Here is a 22,789-nt window from a genome sequence, read left to right on the forward strand (position 1 = left end):
CACTAAAAGTAGCGGCGCTTTACGCTGGTAGATGGCGACAAGTTGTGTGTGTTCGAGGGAACAGTTTAATCAAACTGTTTCATTAGCTCTTCAGGTAAACCAAGGAAAACTTGTTAGCCATTTTGCGTTTTCACAGATTCATAAAGACGCTCTAGACAGAGGTTATTCCCCCACAAAGTCAACAGCTGGACATCAGAACGAAGAGAGATGCTTGTTCGTTTATGGACCCTTTTCACAAGCCTGTGATGACGCGTTTCAACGGTCATCATCATCATAAATCCTTTGAAGTTTTTTATATTTTGATTTTTAAAAATATGTATGTACATTTATAGCACTATACTTTGTATTATATCACATTTTCATCAAGTTACAAAAAAAACTAGTTTACGCTATGCGAGGGAGTTTCAAATGCCGCGTCTATGGGAGGAACGGTAAATTTGACATTGTTCTCTCTTCTGACTGCCGATATCGGTCTCTCTCAATTTTTTTCCTTTGATTGAAAGTCGTGAAAACACTATCGTGTTTTTTTTCTTTTGCTATTTGAGCAAATGGGAAGGCAAAAAATATATTTGTGGTACTTCCGCTATGAGAAACCCGGAAATGTGAGAAAGGTCTATTTCGAAATGAACGAGAATAATTCATTCACTCGCTCACTCACTCACTCACTCACGATTTGTTCGGAAAAAACGATTTGTTCACGAAACAAACAACTGAAGGAGTTGTGTTCGTCAACAGGCACTGTTGGTTGGCGTAATTCTTTGTTAACCGCAATAAACCTTATTTGTTTTGGGAAGGTGCTGCTTGTACTGGTATCATACTTTGGTAAGTCTGCTGATATTTATACATTTCTTTCTGTATGAAACCTTGTAAAGGTTTCATACTCATACTTTGGGCCCCACAGTGGGCCCAGAGTCTTTGGACACTTTGCCATTGTGTTGAAATTATATGTAAACCAAGCTTATTTTCTCGTTTTAATAAAACACACTACAATACAAGCAATATAGCAAAACTACTGAAAGAAATTAGTTTGGGTTTAAATTATACACCACATAAAACAGTAAATGTAGATAATTTGATGAACTACACCTGTGGTTACACTACTAGCCCTGCTAAAAAACCGCTAAAAGCTGGTTTGCTGGTTTTAGCTCTTCACAGCTGGTCAGGAGGCTGGTTTTAGAGAGGTTTTGGCCACTTCCTTAGCTGGTTAGGGTGGGAGACCAGCTGGAACAACCAGCTAAAACCATCTTGAGCAGCCTAGCCAGGCTGGGAGACCATCTAAAACCAGCTACTTCCAGCTTAAACCAGCTAAGAACAGCCAACCAGCGTAGGCTGGTTTTAGCTGGGGGTTTTTTCCAGCAGGGAGGACACCTGTGTGAAACTTGAGGAGTGGATGAATTTAAAAAAAAGATAGAAGTAACTGTGCACATGGCAAATAAAAGTGACATTACTTGTGAAGACAACATACTTTGCATCATTTCTTTACAGATATCAGCTGAAAAAAACAGCTAAAACCAGCCTAAGATGGTTGGCTGGTCTTAGCTGGTTTATGCTGGAAGTAGCTGGTTTTAGCTGGTTATTCAAGCTGGTCTCCCAGCCTGACCAGCTAAGGAAGTTGCCAAAACCCCTCAACAAACAGCCTGCTGATCAGCTAAGACCAGACTGGATGGCAATCTAAAACTAGCCAACCAGCTTATGCTGCTTATACCATTTTTTGTTTGTTTGATCTTGTTTTCCAGTACATTCAGACGTTTTGAACAGTGTATGTTTATGTATATGTTTGTTTATATTTCTCAGTTGCTTCTCAGGTGGATGATGGCGACAACAGAGCGTTTATACATAGTGCTTATGTTATGTGTGTGCACGTGTAATTGCGTGAGTGACTATTACTCACTACTTGGAGTTTCTCGCTCAGCATCTTCAAGAGAGATCAAGAAGGCATTTCACAGGCTGGCCCTTAAACACCATCCTGATAAGAGCCAAAGCCCGAATGCACAGCAGACATTCACACACATTGCTCAGGGTGTGTGTTTGGATGTAAAAGTATATTTAAAAAAAAAAAAAACCTTTTATTTACTATTTAATTGAAGTATTTGATGATTCATTTTGTTCATTTTTCCCATTTCCCTTAGCCTATGAGGTGCTGTCTGACAGAGAGAAGAGACGAGTCTACGATCAGATGGACCACCTAACTAACCCTGATCGGGACAGAAAGAGAACGTTCAAGAAAGATGAAAATGAGGACGTGGACAGCAATCCCTTTGTCCATAAAGGGGCGTTTCATAGTAAAAGGTCTTTCCAGGATTTTAGTTTAGAGGAGCTGCTGCATACGCTGCGAATGGATGATGACTTCTTCATGGGTGAACAACCTGGTTATGAAGGATGGAGTTTTATTTTTGGGCCTGAGGATGATGATGATGAAACAGTTCTCCTCAGTGATCTATTCAACATGCTTTGATATCCAGAGTTTGTATATCTTGGTCAAGATTAGGTTGTATTTTTTAATGTATTTATTAATTACATAAATGTGAATAGTTTTTAAAGTGCTTCTGCTTACTTTATTCAATAAAATTTCAAATTAAGCAAAAAATGTATCTGCATAATTTTCAAATTATTCTATAGATAATGCCTATAGAATTCTATGTCTATAGAATGCCTCTTTTAACTTTAAGTGTTATTTACGTTTTTGCTTATTAATTTTAAGAACATTCATTTGCAAATGTAGCAAGCTTTAAGGATTCACCAACATGAGATGTAAGTTAATAAAGATTATATGCAACTCTTTCTATTCAGTGTTAAATTTTATAGATATTGATATGTTAGATTACCTGCTTCAAATAACTATATGTGACCACAAAACTAGTCATAAGGGTCCATTTTTAAAAAAAATAAAATATTGGCTGAGAAACAACTATTTGAAAATCTGGAATCTGAGGTTGCCAAAAAATCAAAATATTGAGAAAATTCTCTTTAAAGATGTGCAAATGAATCAATGCATATTACTAATCAACAATTTAGTTTTTATATATTTATAGGAAATTTACAAAATATCTTCATGGAACATGATCTTTACTTAAAATGAAATTATGAACCATAAATGTTAAAATTCCCCTCCTTATTTCTTCACAGGTGATATTTCCTCATGTCAGTTCCTCAGCCCTTTCGATTGATTGGACTGAAACACCTCACAACATTGACCAAAAGTAAGCTGCTGACAAATGTGTTGTTTCATTGCTGCTATGAAATCGAATTTTGCAGTCAGTGCATTAACTAAAATACAATATATATTTATAGTGACAAAATTGAACCCACACATACTGATGTATGATCAAAAGGACTGACACTCAGATAACACAGAATCCTTGATAAACGTTCAACCTACTTTATCATGCTCAGCATTTCCTGCTTGAACTGGAAAGGGTGGGGTGTCCAGGGTGTTTTTTCCCTTCTTTGTTCAAACGATGAACGGTGACTGTGTCAGTGTGTTTGCTTCCACCATTAGTGTATCTTTGTGTGCATGTGTATGTGTCTGTGCTTAACATTTGTCTACAGCAGGTTTGCTAGTGCTTACTTTAGCCTGATGACTACAAACCTGGGTGAGTCAGACACTGCAGATCCTCTGTGTGCCAGTGAGATAAACCACCTCCCTCAGTTTTCTTTGACTGTGATGTGATTACAACTAACCACAACACTTTGTGAGGTTGAATCAAGGACAAGAAATGTACCTTATCCTTATTTATGTGGGTAGTGAGTGTAGAGGAGAAGAGGATATCATTAATCTTTTCCACCTTTGTTCAGTTGCCACTGCATATCTAAAAGTAGCATCCTGGAGATAAAAATATTATATTTAGAAGAAATTAAAGGCATAAAAATTAGAAATTTGAAAAATTAGAAAGGCAATAGAAATTTGATGTTACAAAGACACCATGCTTTCCTTTTTCTTCTAGATCATCACAAGTTTTTGACACGTTTATAGTGATTTGCTAAAATCTGGAAGAAATGAAAAGGAAAACATTTCTGAATCCCATTTATGCTGGAATAAATATTCAGAAAGGTAAACAGTTTAATACAGAAGCTCCTTTCACAATATTCTCACCTAAACACACATTTCAGCACTCAATACACAGGATATTACCAAAAAAATCAGTCATTTTAGAAACAAGATGGACACCTTTGTATGATCTATAGCAAATAACATTACAGCAAATAAAATAAATATTAAGTTAAAGTCTTAAGTTTGAAGTAGGTTGTTTACCTCTTTCATTGTACTTTTCTCCTTGAGAATTGAATGTTCGTACTAACCCAGACTAAACTCAGGCTAAAGATGTTGGAGGAAGGAAGCATATTTCTGTAGAGCTGTTGGGAAAAGGTCATGGCCTTATTTAAGCCTATAGAAATGGCTTCCTACTATTAATTATAAATGTAAAAATAACAGTTGGAGATTTTTACTCCTAAATTAACTCATTGGTCACTTCACAAGTTGCAGTTGAAGTTAATATCAACAAACAAATGTACTAGAACTTTTTTCAGTTCTAGCTTCACTTTAAATGCCATTTTTCCATTTACAAACATACCCTGACATCTGAACTATTTGGTTTTAACCTGTGACTGATCTGACTGATCTTGACATTAGTATGAGAGATTTACATGAAAAGATATTTTGTAGTCCTGATGTCGTTTTTCTGCACTTCACTGATCTAATCTGAATTTCAAACTCAGATTAATGCTCTTTGTGTGTGTGCATGCTTTATGAATGCTTAGTATTAATGTATTTTTTTTTTTCATCATCACTAGGGACAAGTTCATAGAAAATTAAATATTAGAACACAGAATATTCTCGATGCCTGCTCTTTGGATGTCTGTTGTTGAGGAAGGTTATGCAGGATAAGAGAGCTGTTTCCTGTAAACCAAACCTCTGAAGGCCATACTGTCCCCAAAATAGCTTTGACCAAATTCCAATTTCTACGTTTAATATTTATTTTAAACAGTTATTATAGGCTAGTCATTATATATTGTGTGTAATACACAGTTGGTTAGGTAAACCTCTCAATTTGTGTGATAAATATGTGTGCTTCTGAGCTAGGTGGCCTAATTTATACAGACACTATATATATCAACTTAAAAAAAAGTGTCTAATTTTGCCTTGATTTAAAAACCCCTGTTTTTGTTTTTTGTCCTGACGCCCTTTCCTCAGGAAGTCAAGGCAAAGTCTCGTCAGTGAGTGAGTGTGTGTGTGTGTGTGTGCGCGCGCGCTCGTGCTCGTGCTGATCGCCTGCTGTCCTGTACCGCAGTTATATCGCAAGATGAAGTGGGGGAATGCAGTAGCTGATATATAATCTCATATTGTAATCTCGTGTAAATACTCCATGGATTACGATTTGATCGTGTTCAAATGAATTTGACCCGTCATTGCCGTGTCTCAGATACCACATGATGTTCGTCAATGAGCGCAGGTGAGTTTTTAAAATGATAATGTGGTAACGAAAACAAAGTATTGTAACTTTATTTAGGAAATGAGAATTATGTGTCTGTGGGAAATTTCTGAAATTATGAACAATTATCGAGTTAAGAGGGTTTTATAGTAGTTTAGTGCGCTTTTTTTCTCTAGAATTTTACTGTCATTGCATTATACTATATTATGAAGTAACGTTAATTTACAGCTTAGTCTGATTACTTTAATTAGCTGTTTAATTATTTGTAAAAATTCGGGTTGTAGAAAGTGAATGTGGTATTTGCTAAACCAAAATGTCAGCACTGTTTTGATCTTAGAATAATAATTTAATTTAAATACGTATTGTTTCAAGTTATTAACATTAACAGTTTTCACCATAGTAAGCTGTGTTTGAAACATCCTGTAGTGGAAATTATAGTATGTAATGTATAAAATACAGTTTTTTGATGGATATAGTTTAACACTAAAAGTTTCAGTCTGAGACAAGTGTAAAATTATAAAATATGGGTAAAATGTACTTAAAAGGCAAAAGGTAGATAAATAAATATTGAACATGCAATTAAAAAAGTGACAGTTTCACTGTAACCTTGTAAAATAAAGCGAAGTGTTTAAATCTGTTAATGAAAATTAACCTCTTTTCAAACACCTTATATTTATACAATTGTGTATCATGTGATTTCTGTTTTTTATTGTGCATTTTTATTTTTTATATATATTCTGTATTTTACACATAGCTGTAGTCTGTATCATTTATCTGTAAACAGAAAATCTTAATGCTTAAATCACCCTGAAAAACAATTTTCATTCAGAAATTGCTAGTAATTTTCACAAACAATTAGAATCAAAGAATCAACAAATTTTTGAAGTGCAAAGACAGAATTAATATTTAGTTTTTCCAATAATCTTGAAGGAAATGGTCATTTTTACAGTCTAAATGGACATACAGTTAAGGTCAAAAGTTTACACCCCCCTTTCAGAATCTGCAAAACGTTAGTTATTTTACCAAAATAAAAGGGATCATACAAAATGCATGTTATTGTTACTTAGTACTGACCTGAATAAGATATTTCACAAGAGAAAATAATAGTTGAATTTATAAAAATCATCCCCTTGATTCTTAATGCTGTGTTCTTACCTGAATGAGCCACAGCTGTGTTTTTTGTTTAGTGATAGCTGTTCATGAGTCCTTTGTTTGTCTTGAACAGTTAAACTGCCTACTGTTCTTCAAAAAAGTATTTCAGGTCCCACAAATTATTTGGTTTTGTGGCATTTTTGTGTATTTGAACCCTTTACAACAATGACTGTATGATTTTGAGATCCATCTTTTCACACTGAGGTCAACTGAGGGACTCGTATGCAACATCTCCCGGGTCTTAATCCATGGTTTTCCTTCTGGAGCATTAGTAAGCATTTGAACCTTCTGTAATAGTTGCATATGAAACCATCAGTTGTTCTTAGTGTGAAATGATAGGGACAACTATTACTAAATATAAAAACAGAAAGAAGAATCAAGGGGATGAAAACTTATGAACGGGGTCATTTTTATAAATTCAACTATTATTTTCTCTTGTGGACTATATGTAAACATCTTTTATGTGAAATAGTTTATTCAGGTCAGTACTAAATAAACAATAACATGCATCTTGTAGGATCCCTCTTATTTTTGTTAAAATAACATTTTTCAGATTCTGAAAAGGGGATGTAATCTTTTGACCTCAACTGTATTTTATGATGCCCTGAATTACTACAGTGTTCATAATGCTACTTTCCAGCAAAAACTGTTTTTGTAAATATTAATATTTTATTTTTGTGTTTCAGGAGCATCTCCTGGGCCCCTGAGGACACTTCCAGGCTGAGCTTCTCTTAAAGGGGCAATGTCAACCACCTATTCCTGAATAATCCTGTGATAATCAAGAACCCAAACCAAAAATTGCATCCAAACCAAGACAATATCTACTGCCTCATCTCAGTTCAAACATGTACTTCAATAGGCTTCACACTAACAAAAGCCTAAGGCCTCCAAACTCAAGAGAGCATATGACGGAAATGCATAGAAAAAGTGTACGGGAACAGGAGGGGTCACAGGAGAGGAAGACAGCGAAAATAATACATACTGAAAAGACAATGCAAGTACAAGAGACAGAACCAGATGTTGTTGTGGAACAGGGAGATGATTTAGGATGTGGGGATGAGTTGGCACAGGGAATTGATTTAGATTTAGATGAAGGTGAGACATTTAAGTCAGAGGACGAGGAAGAGTCGATGGACCTTCTCTCTGATTCATGCAGTAAGAGAGACGTGGACGATAATATAGAGACAGAGGAGATTGAAGTAGAGTACACTGGGAAGATAGAATGGAGACCGACTAAAAATGGTGTATCAACGTCACATAAAAGCTCTAGTGATGTTCATTTGGCTTCTAATGCAGTTTATGGACGCAAATTCCTGTATGATGAAATTTGCATGAATAAAACTTTCATTGAAGCATTTTACCCAAATGGTATAGTTCCGGGCAGAATGTTTTCAAGTGAAGAAGACATAGATGGGATGTTCCCTGATATTTGTGATGCAGGCGAGGCGTTAGCAGACAAAGATGGACTTTCTGAATGTGACCTTTTTGAACAAACAGAACCTCTCCAAATAGCAGAGACAGAGGACAGTGCCAATGAAGAAATTATGATGCTTACGATGGAGGAGGGATTGAACGCCTCTGATTTGTCTTCAACGTCCATTGAGGAAGATGATGAAATACAGTTAGAAAAAGAGCAAATGGAAGAAAAAGGAAACCATTATTTATCAGACGAAAGCACATCTCAGGATCTTTCAGCTGCTATTGACTCTCCAGACTGTCCATCATCAAACAGTGGAGGTGAAACTCTCCTTGAGTCTGATCTGACTTCTTTTTCAAATGATGATTCTTCTTCATCACAGCCGTTTTTTGTCTCTGCCTCTGAATTGGTCTCAGATGATGATGTAGCAGATGCAAATCACAACTACTGTAGCGAATATGTGGTTAAGCAAGATGAAACCATGTCTGCCACCTTAAATCTTGATGCCATCAATGCCCTTTCACTCATTCAAGAGAAACCTGAAAGCCAAAGCCAAAGTTTACAACAAAATCAAGAAGATGAGAGCATTGAGGAAGAAGAAGAAGAAGAAGCCATTGCAAGTGACAACTTGAGTAGATCTGAGGGAACAGAACTTACAGTAGATCATGTGTATGAAGAAACAGAGCCAAAAATCCAAGCCATAAGCTTCCTTCAGAACAGGAAGTACTTTATGACTCGCTCTATATCTGTGGAAACCCCCAGTAAGAGAGTTGACCTAATGAGTAGCCCTTCAACAGGAAATAGGCGGCTTCTGCTACACCCAGGCTCCTTGTATACAGATCAGTGTTTCCTTGAAGATAGTAGACCTGCGTTGACAGGCTCATTAGGATGTCTTTCACAAGGCACCTCAAACTTCGCTAAAGTCACACGAGTTGATATACCACCTCCTTTTGAATTGGCATCCATCACAAAGCGACCAATCAGAAAAAGCTCTCCATCCCTCCCAAACGAAATCTCAGCTACTTGCAAGAAGCCTGATTTTGGCTTCAAGCGATACCTTCTGCCATTGCGATTCCTTAGGAAATCAGATCGTAAAAGCGTGATTGATAATCGTTCAATCTCCTCCAGGTCGTCGTCCGAGTCAAGTCCGCAAGGGTCAATCAAACGTTTGGATTTTATCAGGCATAACATGGGCAGCCCAGAGTTGCAAAGGACTCCAGATGGCACGCCACCTATGTCCCCTTCTTCCTTTGTCTTCCAAAAAAATAGACAAAAACAGGGATTAAACTTCACACTTAATAATGATTTGGCTTCTAGCACCATTTCTATGGAGCTAGGCTCCCTTTTTGAGCCCATTGCCTTTTCCAAACCTCGATCTTTTTCATCGCCCAATACAGACTCTTCGGATTACGAGAATGTTCAAAATGCCGCTTCTCACTATGAGAATGTGCAGATTCGCCTACTGAATCCAGTCATTCAGAGTCAACGAAATCAAAGTTCAGCCAGTGATACTGATGGTTATGTGGATATGAGCAGTCTGCCAGGCTTCCAGGGCAAAAGTCAGCCATCTGAGCAAGAAACAGACAGGTACAGATGTTTATGGCTTCTAGCACCTTTTCTATGGAGCTAGGCTCCCTCTTTAAGCCCATTCCCCTTTCCAAACCTCCCAAATCTTTTTCATCGCCCAATACAGACTCTTCAGATTACGAGAATGTTCAAATATTGATATATTGTTTAATTGTATTTCATGTCATTAATATGAAGTTTGGGATTAATTTCAATACCACTGTGGAATTTTTTTTTGTTTAGCAAGTTTCAGGTAAGTTTCAGTTTAGAGAAACTTTAAACACTTGTATTGCAATATCTCTGACAAAAAAAAAATACTAATACGATGCAATATTGTGCAGCTTTTGGTTGAAATTTTCAGTCAAAAGGCAACAAGAGAAGTCTTCACAGTTTTCCTAGCAATAAGAAGAGGAGAAAAAAATAAAAGGATGCCTGTGGATGAATAACTTTGTTTTTTCCACTTCAGCCCTGACACCTTTTTGTAGACCACAGCTACTGAAAGAGTTTACAAACGACAGAGACAAGAAACGCTACATGCCATCCTGGCAGGATGTGAACATGCTGACGCTTGTCATGACACCGTTGCTATTTTTAGCACAACACAACTTGGAAAATAAAATACTGATACAATGACCTCAGCTACTAAAAGAGCAATGGATATAAGTGTAGGCTTAAACAAATGCCATACCAGCATTTTTTTTTTCCCCACAAAGAGTCTAAACGCCACTGAATATCGAGTGAAATCCATGCTGAGCACCTGTTTTCGTGACTGGGGCGTCATGATGGCATGTTTACATTTTGCCGGGATGGCATGTAGCATTTCTTGTCTCCGCCATTTTTAAGCTCTTTCAGTAGCTGTGGTCTACTAAAAGTCTCAAAGGCATCAGGGCTAAAATGGAGAGAACAAAGACGCGGGTCTTTAGGATGATTTATTTGTCCACAGGCATCTTCCCCTTCTTTTCTTCTCTTCTTATCGTTAAAAAAAGCAGTGAAGACTTCCATCGCTTCTCTTGTTGCCCTTCCACTTAAAATTACAACCAAAATCTGCCATTGTATCAATATTTGTGTTACAGTAAAAATAGTGACAGGTAGCACCAGTATCTCAATGAGTGCAACGATTTGACGTAATCGAAATAATGGTGCTCCCCATAGTACAAAATATGTATAAAACGATGTGGATTTTTAAAGTAATGTAAGTCTTTCATGGGTTTTTTACTATATATTTTAGTAAGAGACGTCATTTACGTTATATTAAGCCATACTTAAGTCTTAATACCTGGGGTTCCCTTTAAAAGCTAGAAATTAATAACGAAAGTCTTGCATGGTTGCTTATATAGGTAGTTTAAAAGGCTTTTTTAAATGAATGTGTCATGATTTTTCTTTTTCTGTTTTGTTTAGTCTCTACACTTTCTGTTCTCCTAATGTGAGGCAAGATGGAACAGTAGGTGTGTCTGTGGGTGTGGCTTGTACAAAAGAGAATAAGACCAAAGCATCTGACAAACTGGTAAACTTATTATGAGTGTTTCTATGTGACTTGCATTGATTTGTTTTATTGTAACTCATTTGCCATTTTATTTCAGACTGTCAGCTGTTCCAGGGCTTTCTATAGTGCCAAAGAGCTTCTGGATAGTGAGGCCCAGTAAGTCATGAAAACAACAGCTAGATTGGCACAAATCATTTTCTTCATTGGAAAAACACTTAACAATTAGTGGGTGCAAGTTTGTGTTTGAAAAATGTCTGAACTGAATGGAAACAGCAATATTAATATGACCATTCTTCCTTTTTTTTCATTTTAAGGCATGTTAAGACTTTACAGCTTCTCTGTGAGGTGAGTCATTCATATATTTCTCACTGACTCATTGTGTGAAAATAGTTATGAAATGTATTTTATAATTTTGAAGATGAACACACATATTTTTTTTCCTCACTTTCATACAAAAGTCAGTTGAAGCCGATGAAAGGCTGATGACAGTGTGGACAGAGGTACCTGATATTTATACTCTCCACCAAAATATCCACACATTACTGGAGACTCGCTTAAAAGAATGGTAAGACACTCTCACCCACACACGCGCATGCACATATGCTGCCTTCAATTGTTTATCCTCAAATGATGTCTATCTGGCATCATTTCATCTGTTCTATGCATTTCACTTCACTCATCAGGGATCAGAATGAAGGTATTGCTGAAATTATCCTGGCAAAGAAGACAGACTTTTCCATTTTCTCTTCTTACATCAGTCATTATGATGAAAAATTGAATTATCTGGAACACATACAAAGCACAGTAAGAGATTTATGATTTCTTCTTTTTTTATTTTCCTTCACAGCTTTAACTGAAACAAATCTAATCTTATTATTAGGCAAATCCATCAACCTCCCTGTCATTTAGTACGTGTTCAGTCTGTACTGTGATTTAAGTGTGTTTTTTGTGTGTTGTAAGATTACATGTAAATGTGTTTTAGTTGTGTGTTCAATTACTCAGATGGCTTGTATTTAAATATATATCTATTTTATGCACATTACATATGTAGCATGTGTTTTGTATCTCAGCTACCAGATGCAGTGACCCTGAAAAAGCAGTTGCTACAGGTCATTGTGCGAATCCTGCAATACCGTATGCTGCTTACAGGTGATTACTATTTATACTTTATCTAGTAACTTTATATCCTTATTAATTTTAATTAATTTTATTTTTCTAGAATTTTTATACCAAAACCTGTAGTTTTGCTTAATATTGCTGTATTTTTGTTGTCTTTTTCTAACAGACTACCTGAATAACCTCTCACCAGACTCCAGAGAGTATGAAAATACACAAGGTAAGTTGCAGCATTGCTCACAGACAAAAACATTTTTTTTCATGTTTTTTCCTGTATCTCTTAGATTACTGTAAATGATGAAGCCTTTTTTGTTTCCTAACTTAGTTTTCATCAATTTTAAGAAACTAATGTTTGATTCTTATCTGGACATGTTTGCAATTACAAACAAAATCTTTGGTCTTATCTCTTATTGTGTGTGTAATTGATTTGCCTTAGCAACAACATATCTCTGATCTTCAAGATAGTTGAAGGCAAATGAAAGACAAATGACCTTTGACCCTACCATGGATTTCCAATGATCTTTTTAAATAAGCCATTCTCCATCATTTATATATGAAGATCATTTATTTATGAGGTGCTGCTGTAAGAAAGTATCTGTTTCTAAGAGAGGATGTTCTGTTAAGTTCTGCAATGTGACATAATATCAGTTTACTTTAAACATTTTTAACATTGTGTAATTATTATATATGCAGTTTTTAATAATGTAATTGAGAAGGTTTATTTTTTTATTAGTACTGACCTGAATAAGATTTTTCACATAAAAGATGTTTACATATAGTCCACAAGAGAAAATAATAGTTGAATTTATAAAAATAATCCTGTTCAAAAGTTTACATGCACTTGATTCTTAATACTGTGTTGTTACCTGAATGATCCACAGCTGTTTTTTTTTGTTGTTGTTATGTTTAGTGAGTTGTTTATGAGTCCCTTGTCTGTCTTGAACAGTTGAACTGCCTGCTGTTCTTCAGAAAAATCCTTCAGGTCCTAAAATTTTTTTTTTCCAGCATTTTTGTATATTTGAACCCTTTTCAACAGTGACTGTATAATTAGATTAATCTTTTCACACTGATGACAACTGAGGGCTCATATGCAACTGTTACAGAAGGTTCAAACGCTCACTGATGCTTCAGAAGAAAACACAATCCATTAAGAGCCGGGGGTGATAACTTTTGGAATTTGAAGATCAGGGTAAATGTAACTTATTTTGTCTTCTAGGAAACATGTATGTATCTTCTGTAGAGTCTGAAGGGCAGTACTAAATGAAAAAAATATGATATTTAGGCAAAATGAGAAAAATGTACACATCTTCATTCTGTTCAAAAGTTTACACCCCTGGCTCTTAAAGCATAGTTTTTCCTTCTGAAGCATCAGTGAGTGTTTGAACCTTGAAAGTTTAACTGTTCAGGACAAACAAGGGACTCATGAACAACTATCACTATAACAAAAAACACAGCTGTGGGTCATTCAGGTAAACTTTTGACCTCTACTGTATATACTGTATTTACACACAGTATTGTGTGTCTGTGTATATATAAATATATAAAATATAAATATAATTTTTTTGTATGTTGAAAATCTGTCCCTCTCTACTCTCTTTCCCCTCAGACGCTTTGGTTGTGGTCTCAGATGTTGCTCATCATGTTAATGACAGCCTTAAGAATGGAGTGAGTATGTGTTTTTTGACCTAATGTGATTACAGAGAGTCTATGTGTGTGGATCCAAGGCAGTTTGTGTAAATGACACTGTTGTGCAATGTAAGGGAATTTTAGCATTCTTTTTCTCTCTCAGGTGGATCTTCTGCGTTTGGTCCATATTGAACACAGTGTTCTGGGTCTGACAGATCTCCTACAACCTGGGAGAGTAAGAAATACTGATCACATACACCTCATCCAATCAAATTATATGATTTTGTTTCTGGGTTTTAAAGCAGTACTGATGAGTAAGGATGTCTGTGTATATCTGTGCCCTAGGTGTTTGTGAAAGAGGGCACCTTAATGAAGGTCAGCAGAAAGTGCAAGCAACCACGTCACCTTTTCTTGGTATGTCATTTTATTTACAATAATTTTACAACTTACATTTTTTCTTTGGAAGAAAGGTTTTAGAGCATATACAACTTTTAATAGCTGAGTTGAGTATGTAAGATACAGTTCCTTTCTTTCTGTATAGTCTCTAGTGTCTCTCCTTTGTGTTTGTGAGCTATTTTACTTGTTTTTAGAGTTTCCTGGCAGGATGTTGTTCTGTGTGTGTTTATGTCTACATATGCTATTGTTATTGCTGTGCTGTTCTCACCCTAGAATAAGTCTGTGGGAACGGGGACAAAGCAATGTGTTAAGATAACAGAACAGAGGGTGACAGGATGGACGTGAGATGGCCTGTCAGAAATACTGTATACTGTAGACTTTTCAGCCAGATGGACAGTTGTGTGCTGAGACGGGCGCGTGGCCCCCAGAGTGGTGAACTCAAATATCCCTCATATTTTATTGCTTGATGCTGGAGACAGTCTGTGGCATTTCGTATGCACCATTGATTAACATTTCAGAAGACAAAATATGCTGCCTTATCAGGCAGTATCTGATGGTAGGAAGGCACATCTGAATCCAGTGTTTGCACAACCTCCTGTCTGCAAAGATGAACTTTGGTTGTGTTTAGCTGTATAGATGTATTCTTCACTAGCTATGTGATAATCCACAATAATGCGCAAATGATTTGGCAGTTGTCTGAACACATAAAAATGGCATCAGACTGAGTAATTGATGACTAATGAATCTATTTCTGAGAAATAAGTAGCTTAGTCATAATTCTCTTTGTTAAATCACAGCTTAAATGCATGTTTGAATTTTTCGAGTTATCACACATCGCTGTAACAACCTGCCTTTAATACAAACATTGCCTGTAGTCATTGACTGAAAGGCCACAAAGTTACTTTTGGTCAAAACAAATGTCATTGCGCCCCCTTGTGGTGAACATTTGTTACAGTGACCCACTCAGATTAACTGTTGTGGTATGCAAATATCAAAAGTAACACATGTGCTTGTATGTGGTGAATGTTATGTATTTTTTTTTAACTTTTTACATTTTCAGATGAATGACATAATGCTGTACACATATCCTCAGCAAGATGGCAAATACAGGCTCATCAACAGATTACCATTGGCAGGGATGGAGGTAAAGATGACAGCATTTACGGACACTTCTAGTGTTTATTCATACATAATAGTTATTGGAAACCATTTCTCAATAGGGAGAACACTAATGCACAGTATTTAGTGCTCAAGACACTAATTATAAGCAGTATTGTTATGGGTTTTTTAAAGGACAAAAGCATTTTAAATATTACTAAAATAAAATATAAATTAAAACTGAAAATTTTAAATTAAAATCTTATTCAAAATATATAGAAATTCTCTATATATAAAGTCTAGTCTATAAGTAAAGTCTAACAGAATAAGAAAATAAAATGCATAAAACAAAATAAGATGAGAAAACAGAACTAAAAAAAGAAAGGAAAAATGTATAATACAAAAGAGAAAAAATAATAAGAAAATAACAAATAAAATTTGTCAGATCTTCATCTTATTCTAGTTTGTATTTATTATATGTATGAAAAATTCAAAACTGTTTATTCATGTATTTTATTTGTCTGTTTAGAAATAATCTCTCATTCTCGCCTCTATTCTTGTACAACCTTAAGTGCACAGTTTAAGCTTGTTTAATTATCTGAACACCAGACAGGGTGTGAGTTAAAATTATAAATATTATATAATTATATGCTTTTCACTTCTTGTCTTTCAGGTCAGCAAGCCTCCTATAGAAAATGCTCAGAGTGCATTGAAGATAGACGTGAAAGATATAAGCATCACTTTGTCTGCCAAGCAAGTGACATACACAGATTCAAGCACTCACGCATGCATATATAGTATTTTGGTATGCAGTATGACTGATGCATGTGTTCCTGTGTGCAGCTCCGGCATTGAAAGAGACAGCTGGTTTGTTACACTGAATCGGACATTAGTGAATCTCGGCCCCATATCAGGAGTGGACTGTTTTGGGGTGAGGAAGCTTTAAATTAAGTTTGATAAAATGTCAGCACCTAAAAAAGTGAAATTATATATGTCTTGTGTTTAGTTATTGGACGGTCCAGAGATGTGTCTTGGCGAGAATGCTCCTCCTCTGCTGTCTGTTTCCCAGGTGACAGTTTGCATGAACTGTCACTCACATTTCAGCCTCACAAACAGACGACATCACTGCCATGCATGCGGCAAGGTACAAAAACACTTAAAGGAATAATTTGCCTAAAAATTAAAATTTGCTGAATATTTACTCACCCTTAAGCTTTCCAAGTTGTAGATGAGTTTTGGATTTAAATATATATCTATATATCAGATTTGGAGAAATTTTGCATTACATCACTTTTTAGCCAGTGAATCCTCTGCAGTGAATGAGAGTCCGAACAACTGATAAAAGTAGTGGTTTTGTAATAAATTCATACATTTCAAATTCAAACTTCAAACTGTCGCTTATGGCCAAAATATGAGTCCATAATCCATAATAATGCTTTCTCCAGTGAAAAAGTCCATCCCTTGTTGTCCTCTCACATCAAAATCCACTGACATGTTTGTTTAGAATGATTTTGGACTGTTTCGCTTGTAAACAGTGCTTGATCTGTGCATATTTCTCTCCTGATTCAGACGAGACAGGTTTTTCACTGGAGAAAGCAATAATCTGGAAAGAGGGTCTATCCGGAATCAAGAGTTTGAAGTTAAAAACCTCCAAATAATGTATTTGTTTATTTAAACGCACAGCCATTTGTTAATTAATGGACTGGAGTCTTGTGGATTATTTGTAGATTATTGTGATGTTTTTATCAGCTGTTTGGACTCTCAATCTGACGGCACCCATTCACTGCAAAGGATCAATTGGTAAGCAAGTAATGCAATGCTGTTCAGATGAGGAAACAAACTCATCTACATTTTGGATGACCTAAGGCTGAACAAATTCTCAGCAAATTTTCTTTTCGCAGAGAAAACCACTCTTAAGATCTATTTATTCTGATTTTCTCATTTTTATGTTGCTTATAGGTTGTCTGCAGAGATTGTTGCAGGAACAAATTCCCCCTCAAGTACATGAAGAATCGACGTGCCAAAGTGTGTGATCATTGTTACGCTGAGCTGCGTAAGCATGGTACAACCACAATATCTTCATTAAAGTAGTTTTATTACTTAAACATTGTTATGCATGACTCTTATCATAATTGTGTGTGCATTTGTTGGAAAGATGTTGCCACAATATCAGAGAGCCCCAGTCGACCTCTCTCTTCGGTCTTCCAAAACATTCATCCGTCGAGTCTGTGGAAGAGCCGCAAAGGCCAAATGTCTTTCAACCAGGTATCCCATTACCTCTGAATTCATATCTTTGGGCAAAATATTAGTCCAGTGGATTATGTTTTGCTCTAATCTCACTCTGAATTGCTTGATTATAACACACATTTTTTCCATGTACTGTATAAAAGGGATTTAAAGGAATAGTTCACCCAAAAATTAAAATTCTGTCACTAATTACTCTCCCTCAGGTCGTTCCAAACTCGTAAGACCTTCGTTCGTCTTCAGAAAGCAAATTAAGATATTTTTGATGAATAGAATATTTTAACATTGTTAAAAAAGTTTCTTCTATTCTGTGTCAGAATGCCGGCTACTGTGTTAGCAGCAACACACAAATGCATGGTACTCTCATAAACGTACCGAAAAGTGACACAGAAAAAAAGAAATTGTTGAATAAAGTCATTAGTTTTGCACACAAAAAGTATTCTCATAGCTTTATAAAATTATGATTTAACCACTGATGTCACATGGACTATTTTAACAATGTCCTTACTACCTTTCTGGACCTTGAATGTGTCAGTTGTGTTGCTGTCTATGCAGGGTCAAAAAGCTCTCAGATCAAAAATATCTCAATTTGTGTTCCAAAGATGAATGAAGGTATTATGAGTTTGAAACGACATGAGAGTAATTAATGATAGAATTTTCATTTTTAGGGTGAACTATCCCTTTTGTGAACTATTCCATTGTATTTGGGGTGACATATCATGTGTTTCTGCCTAGGAGACGGTGTCCGAGGGGGTGATGAGTGGAACCCTGCAGAGGTGCAGAAACAGCAAGAGAAGTTGGAGAAGCCTGTGGTTCCTCCTAAAAGATAAAGTTCTCTACACATACCCACAACCTGAGGTAACGCGCACACAGTCACATTTTTGCACACATTAACTTGATACATGCAGCTCCTAATCTCTCCCTATGTCTTTTTCTTTTATATAAGGAGAGGGTTGCATGCGAGACCCTTCCTCTGTTGGGGTTCTCTGTGAGGTCAGAGGCTGAAGGGGAGAGCAGCATGTTTCAGCTGTACCACAAAAGCACTCTCTTCTATACTTTCAGAGCCCAGGACAGTCACACAGCACAGAGGTTAAGACACACACACAAACATATGTATAAAATATGATAAATATGAAAAAAAAAAGCATCATGGTTTCTGTAAAAAAATCAAGCAGCACAACTGTTTTCAATGTTAATATTAAGAAATGTTTCTTGTGCACCAAATCATGTGATCAGATACTTAAGACTGGAGTAATGGCTTCTGAAAATTCAGCTGTGCCATCACAGGACTAATTATGTTTTAAAATACTTAATAAATTAATTTATGTATATTATATACGGTTGAAGTCAAAAGTTTACACTGCAAAATGTTAATTATTTTATCAAAATAAGAGGGATAATACAAAATGCATGTTATTTTTTATTTAGTACTGACCTGAATAAGATATTTCACATACAGTATGTTTACATATATTCCACAAGAGAAAATAATAGTTAAATTTATAAAAATGACCCTGTTTACATACACTTGATTCTTAATTCTCCTGTGTTGTTACCTGAATCCACAGTTGTATTTTTTTTTTTTTAGTGATAGTTGTTCATGAGTTCCTTGTTTGTCCAGGTCCCACAAATTCTTTGGGTTTTCAGCAATTTTGTGTATTTGAACCCTTTCCAGCAATGACTGTATGATTTTGAGATCCATCTTTTTACACTGAGGACAACTGAGGGACTCATATGCAACTATTACAGAAGGTTCAAACACTCACTGATGCTCCAGAAGGAAAAACATGCATTAAGAGCTGGGGGTGTAAACTTTTGAACAAATGAATGAAGATTTTGTACATTTTTCTTATTTTGCCTAAATATCTTTTTTTTTTTTTTCTTTTAGTACTGCCCTTCAAAAGCCACAGAAGATAGTTACATGTTTCCCAGAAGACAAAATAAGTTAAATTTACCTTTATCTTCAAATTCAAAAAGTTTTCAGCCCCTGGCAATTAATGCATTGGGTTTATTTTATTTTGTTTTTTAAATATAACAATATTTCACAGTATTACGTTTTTCAAAAAAATATTTTATTACACAGATTTATATTCTGTTCTACTATTACATAATGTGAAAATTCTGTTCTGTTTCTAGGTGGGTGAATGCTATGGAAGAGGCTACAGTCCTGTAGCATCAGCCATCCTGCTTTTGTCTTCTCATATGGGCAATTAAATCTGTTATTGATCATTCGGGAGCAATGCATTTTCACGTCACATTCAAAAAATACCACCCAGTGTGACTGGGAGCGTAATCAACCATCGCTACGCTAACGTGACGCAACAGACGTATTTTTGGAACGCCAAGGGAACAAAACGCTCACACTCAGACATTTATTTTGTGCCAAATACTTCTTGCAAAGACCCCGTTGAGCCATGGACACACTTTAAAAGGCACACAGTAGCACTTCCAGCTGTCATTTAGAAAAGAACATTTTAGAACCAGCAAGATGTTGCTTAATTTAACCATTATACAATGATATATTATGCAATACTCCAGAGCACTGAAATATAATAGGACAATTTCTATATATGGGAACTTTGAGTCCATTATGTTCATTTGGTGCCATTTGCTTGATGGATTATATTTCCTTGCATACTGCTGTCAGTCATTTGGACAATGACTTCTACAAGCAAATTAGTATTTAGCAACTGAGCTGGTATTCTCGTTGCACTTGATGATGTAATGTTTAATTTACTTGCCTTGTGTCTGAACTTGCCATGTTATAATTACAATATGAGGGCTTGATGTATATTAAAACAGGAATGTTTAAGTAGTTTGTAAGAAGGATCAATTGTCACTATATCATTTGAGTAAACTTTACTTGAGCTATTGTGTCCACTTTGGGTTTTCAAACCTCACTAGTGTCTCAGCTTCCTATTTTACCCTTCTTTGTGTGTGAAAAGTCATATCTCTAATGTGGTTATGCAAATAAGGTTACCTATAAGGTTGACCACTGTTGAAATAAAACCATTAACAATATAGTAGTCAGTGCTATAAGGGTTCCCTTTGTGGTTAATTTCAATTCAGTTATGTTTTATTTAAATGCATTTCAAGATGCAACTCATTCGAATACTGTACGAACTTTAGCATAAACCAATAGTTTATAATTAGCTCTGTAACTTTTTTCTGAACCCCTCAACGTTTTTTAAGTTTTATTTTCAACGACAGCCAGGTTGAGTCCACAGAGAGTGAATTTTAGAGATGTGATTCTGTGATTAAGTATCTTCAACTCCGTAATTAAAGAGTGTATTACAGATTGAGACTGTGTGTGCGTGTGAGAGGGATATGAAGAAAGGGGAGGGCTGGCGTTGCCCTGCTTCCACGTCCCCAGGAGACGATGTGACCCAGAACAGAGTGAGAGAGCAAGGATGAGAGTTTGTTTTCTGGAGTACCTGAAAGTTACGGACACCTTGTCCCAAATAGGAGACGCATTTATCATTTTAACTCCCTCTATCCCTTTCTCTTCATTTACTTGTTCTCTCAAGTCAGTCTGATCTACATTGTCTATTTTACCTCCCACGCTCCCCTTTCCCCCATATATATATATATATATATATATGATCTAAATTAATTAGATTTGTGTTGAAATAATGTTAGGTTGTAATCAAGTGCATTATTGAGATGACACTAGCTATATAGGCCTACACCCACATGAATCTTCAATTAATTAATCATCTTTCTAGTTAGATAACACATCTGAATAATCAGAAATTCTAAAAAAGAATGTTAAAAACTCAACATTGTACATCATTTTAATTACACCGGCTCGAGCTATCAATCCCGCGTAGCCATTGGCATGGTTTTTGATTGCATGATGCACGTGAGATGGCTGGACACTGGAAAGCATGCAGCTGATGCTACCTAGGTTGCTTGTTTTGCAGTTCCTTTATTAAAGAGGACCAATTGCTCTCTTGCGGGGGTGTATAGTTGAAGCGACTATACACTGCACTTCTCTGAACAAGGTTTGTGCTTTAGTTTTACCACAGGTTTACAACAGGATTTATGGCTCGATATAAAATAATTTGTAACCAATTTCACTTTGGAATGCGACATATTTATGAGTGAAACAACATATAAAAGAGACATTTGAAGGTTAACTTGAAGGTTTTAGCTCTACGTTTAAAAACTGGCAGTAAAATCTATTAAGCATTTGCTCATATTGGCCATACTCAGATGTAAACAACAGAATGAAATGTATGGTTAATCTACAACTGAATACGTTGTTCTTCTAATTTATGCTGTCTAAACCACAGAAAAAATATGTATAAGCTGCTAAATCATATAGAGAAGGACTTAGTAAGCAGGAAAGGGCACAATATTTTGACGAACTAAAGTTAATAGGTGGTAAAGATATGTACTAGCAGTATTATTTAAGATTAGCCTTAACTAGCCTTAATTTCACCTACCTCACTGGAAATGAGAACAAACACGAATGTTGTCAAGATTCTTAGCCTGGAAATCCTGGTTCAGATTGGCCAACCACAAACACCTTTTGTTCCTTAGTTTTTTTGCACTCTTCTCCTTGACTCTTTTTGGCAGTCTTAGTACTCCAACGGATTAGTACAGCCCAAAACATGACAATAATTGACCATTTTCAGCAGCAATAATCAGCATAATATGCAAGTTTCATTCGGTTCAGTGGCATTGTTTACATTCAGTGCCGCCAATATGGCCGACTGATTATGTGTTGTTACGTGTTGTTTCTAGTAATGGACTATCTATACTGTACTCACTTCAATTTGAGTGCATGGGTGCTTTCACACAGCCCTAAGTAGGCTTCTTCAAAATATTTGACCTCACTGAAGTAATGATAATTAGCTGTATTTTAAAATTATACATACATATATACATATATCTCTAATTAGACGGCTTGTAGGCCAACACACTACACCTTTCTCACTGATACCTATTATTGAATGTTAACTTATTTTGCCTACATTAGCATATTAATTACTGCACATGGCTCTTGTAGATAAATTAATGATACATAAATAAATTATAAATTATAAACAGTTTAATCTTTTTAGGTCATAAAATAAATTACAGATTATAGTTTAAGGGATACTTCACCCAAAAATGAAAATTCTCTCATTGATTACTCACCCTCTTGTCGTTGCAAGCCCGTTAATTCCTTCGTTCATTTTCACAACACAAATTAAGATATTTTTGATGAAATCTGACAGATTTCTGACCCTCCATAGACAGCAACGCAACTGTCAC

General features: G+C 35.8%; 2 protein-coding genes across 5 annotated transcripts; both read left to right on the forward strand.

The window, feature by feature from the left end:
* Nucleotides 1-12: 12 nt before the first annotated feature.
* zgc:152986 (uncharacterized protein LOC101884054 homolog) lies at nt 13-2,697 on the forward strand. 3 transcript variants are annotated; one of them, XM_051113052.1, is made up of 4 exons: nt 13-94; nt 736-822; nt 1,795-2,020; nt 2,130-2,672. In XM_051113052.1, the coding sequence occupies exons 3-4, from the start codon at nt 1,810-1,812 to the stop codon at nt 2,453-2,455; spliced, it is 537 nt and encodes a 178-aa protein (XP_050969009.1). In that variant the 5' UTR covers nt 13-94; nt 736-822; nt 1,795-1,809; the 3' UTR covers nt 2,456-2,672. The 3 variants fall into 3 exon arrangements, with proteins under 3 accessions (XP_050969009.1, XP_050969007.1, XP_050969008.1); XM_051113050.1 differs by lacking the exon at nt 13-94 and having other exon boundaries at nt 102-822; nt 1,913-2,020; nt 2,130-2,697; XM_051113051.1 differs by lacking the exon at nt 13-94 and having other exon boundaries at nt 102-822; nt 2,130-2,671.
* A 2,539-nt stretch (nt 2,698-5,236) lies between these two features.
* Nucleotides 5,237-20,807, forward strand: LOC127167161 (FYVE, RhoGEF and PH domain-containing protein 5). Of its 2 annotated transcripts, XM_051113015.1 has the most exons (22): nt 5,237-5,450; nt 7,268-9,585; nt 10,963-11,068; nt 11,145-11,203; nt 11,362-11,392; nt 11,506-11,612; nt 11,731-11,851; nt 12,118-12,196; nt 12,333-12,383; nt 13,770-13,828; nt 13,953-14,024; nt 14,135-14,203; nt 15,246-15,329; nt 15,957-16,036; nt 16,127-16,214; nt 16,290-16,427; nt 17,243-17,345; nt 17,439-17,548; nt 18,263-18,385; nt 18,474-18,616; nt 19,416-19,471; nt 19,664-20,807. In XM_051113015.1, the coding sequence occupies exons 2-22, from the start codon at nt 7,427-7,429 to the stop codon at nt 19,669-19,671; spliced, it is 3,846 nt and encodes a 1,281-aa protein (XP_050968972.1). In that variant the 5' UTR covers nt 5,237-5,450; nt 7,268-7,426; the 3' UTR covers nt 19,672-20,807. The 2 variants fall into 2 exon arrangements, with proteins under 2 accessions (XP_050968972.1, XP_050968973.1); XM_051113016.1 differs by lacking the exon at nt 19,416-19,471 and having other exon boundaries at nt 19,664-20,806.
* The last annotated feature ends 1,982 nt before the right edge of the window (nt 20,808-22,789 follow it).

The sequence above is a fragment of the Labeo rohita genome, chromosome 6, assembly GCF_022985175.1.
Source record: "Labeo rohita strain BAU-BD-2019 chromosome 6, IGBB_LRoh.1.0, whole genome shotgun sequence".
In the NCBI taxonomy this organism is placed as follows: domain Eukaryota; kingdom Metazoa; phylum Chordata; class Actinopteri; order Cypriniformes; family Cyprinidae; genus Labeo; species Labeo rohita.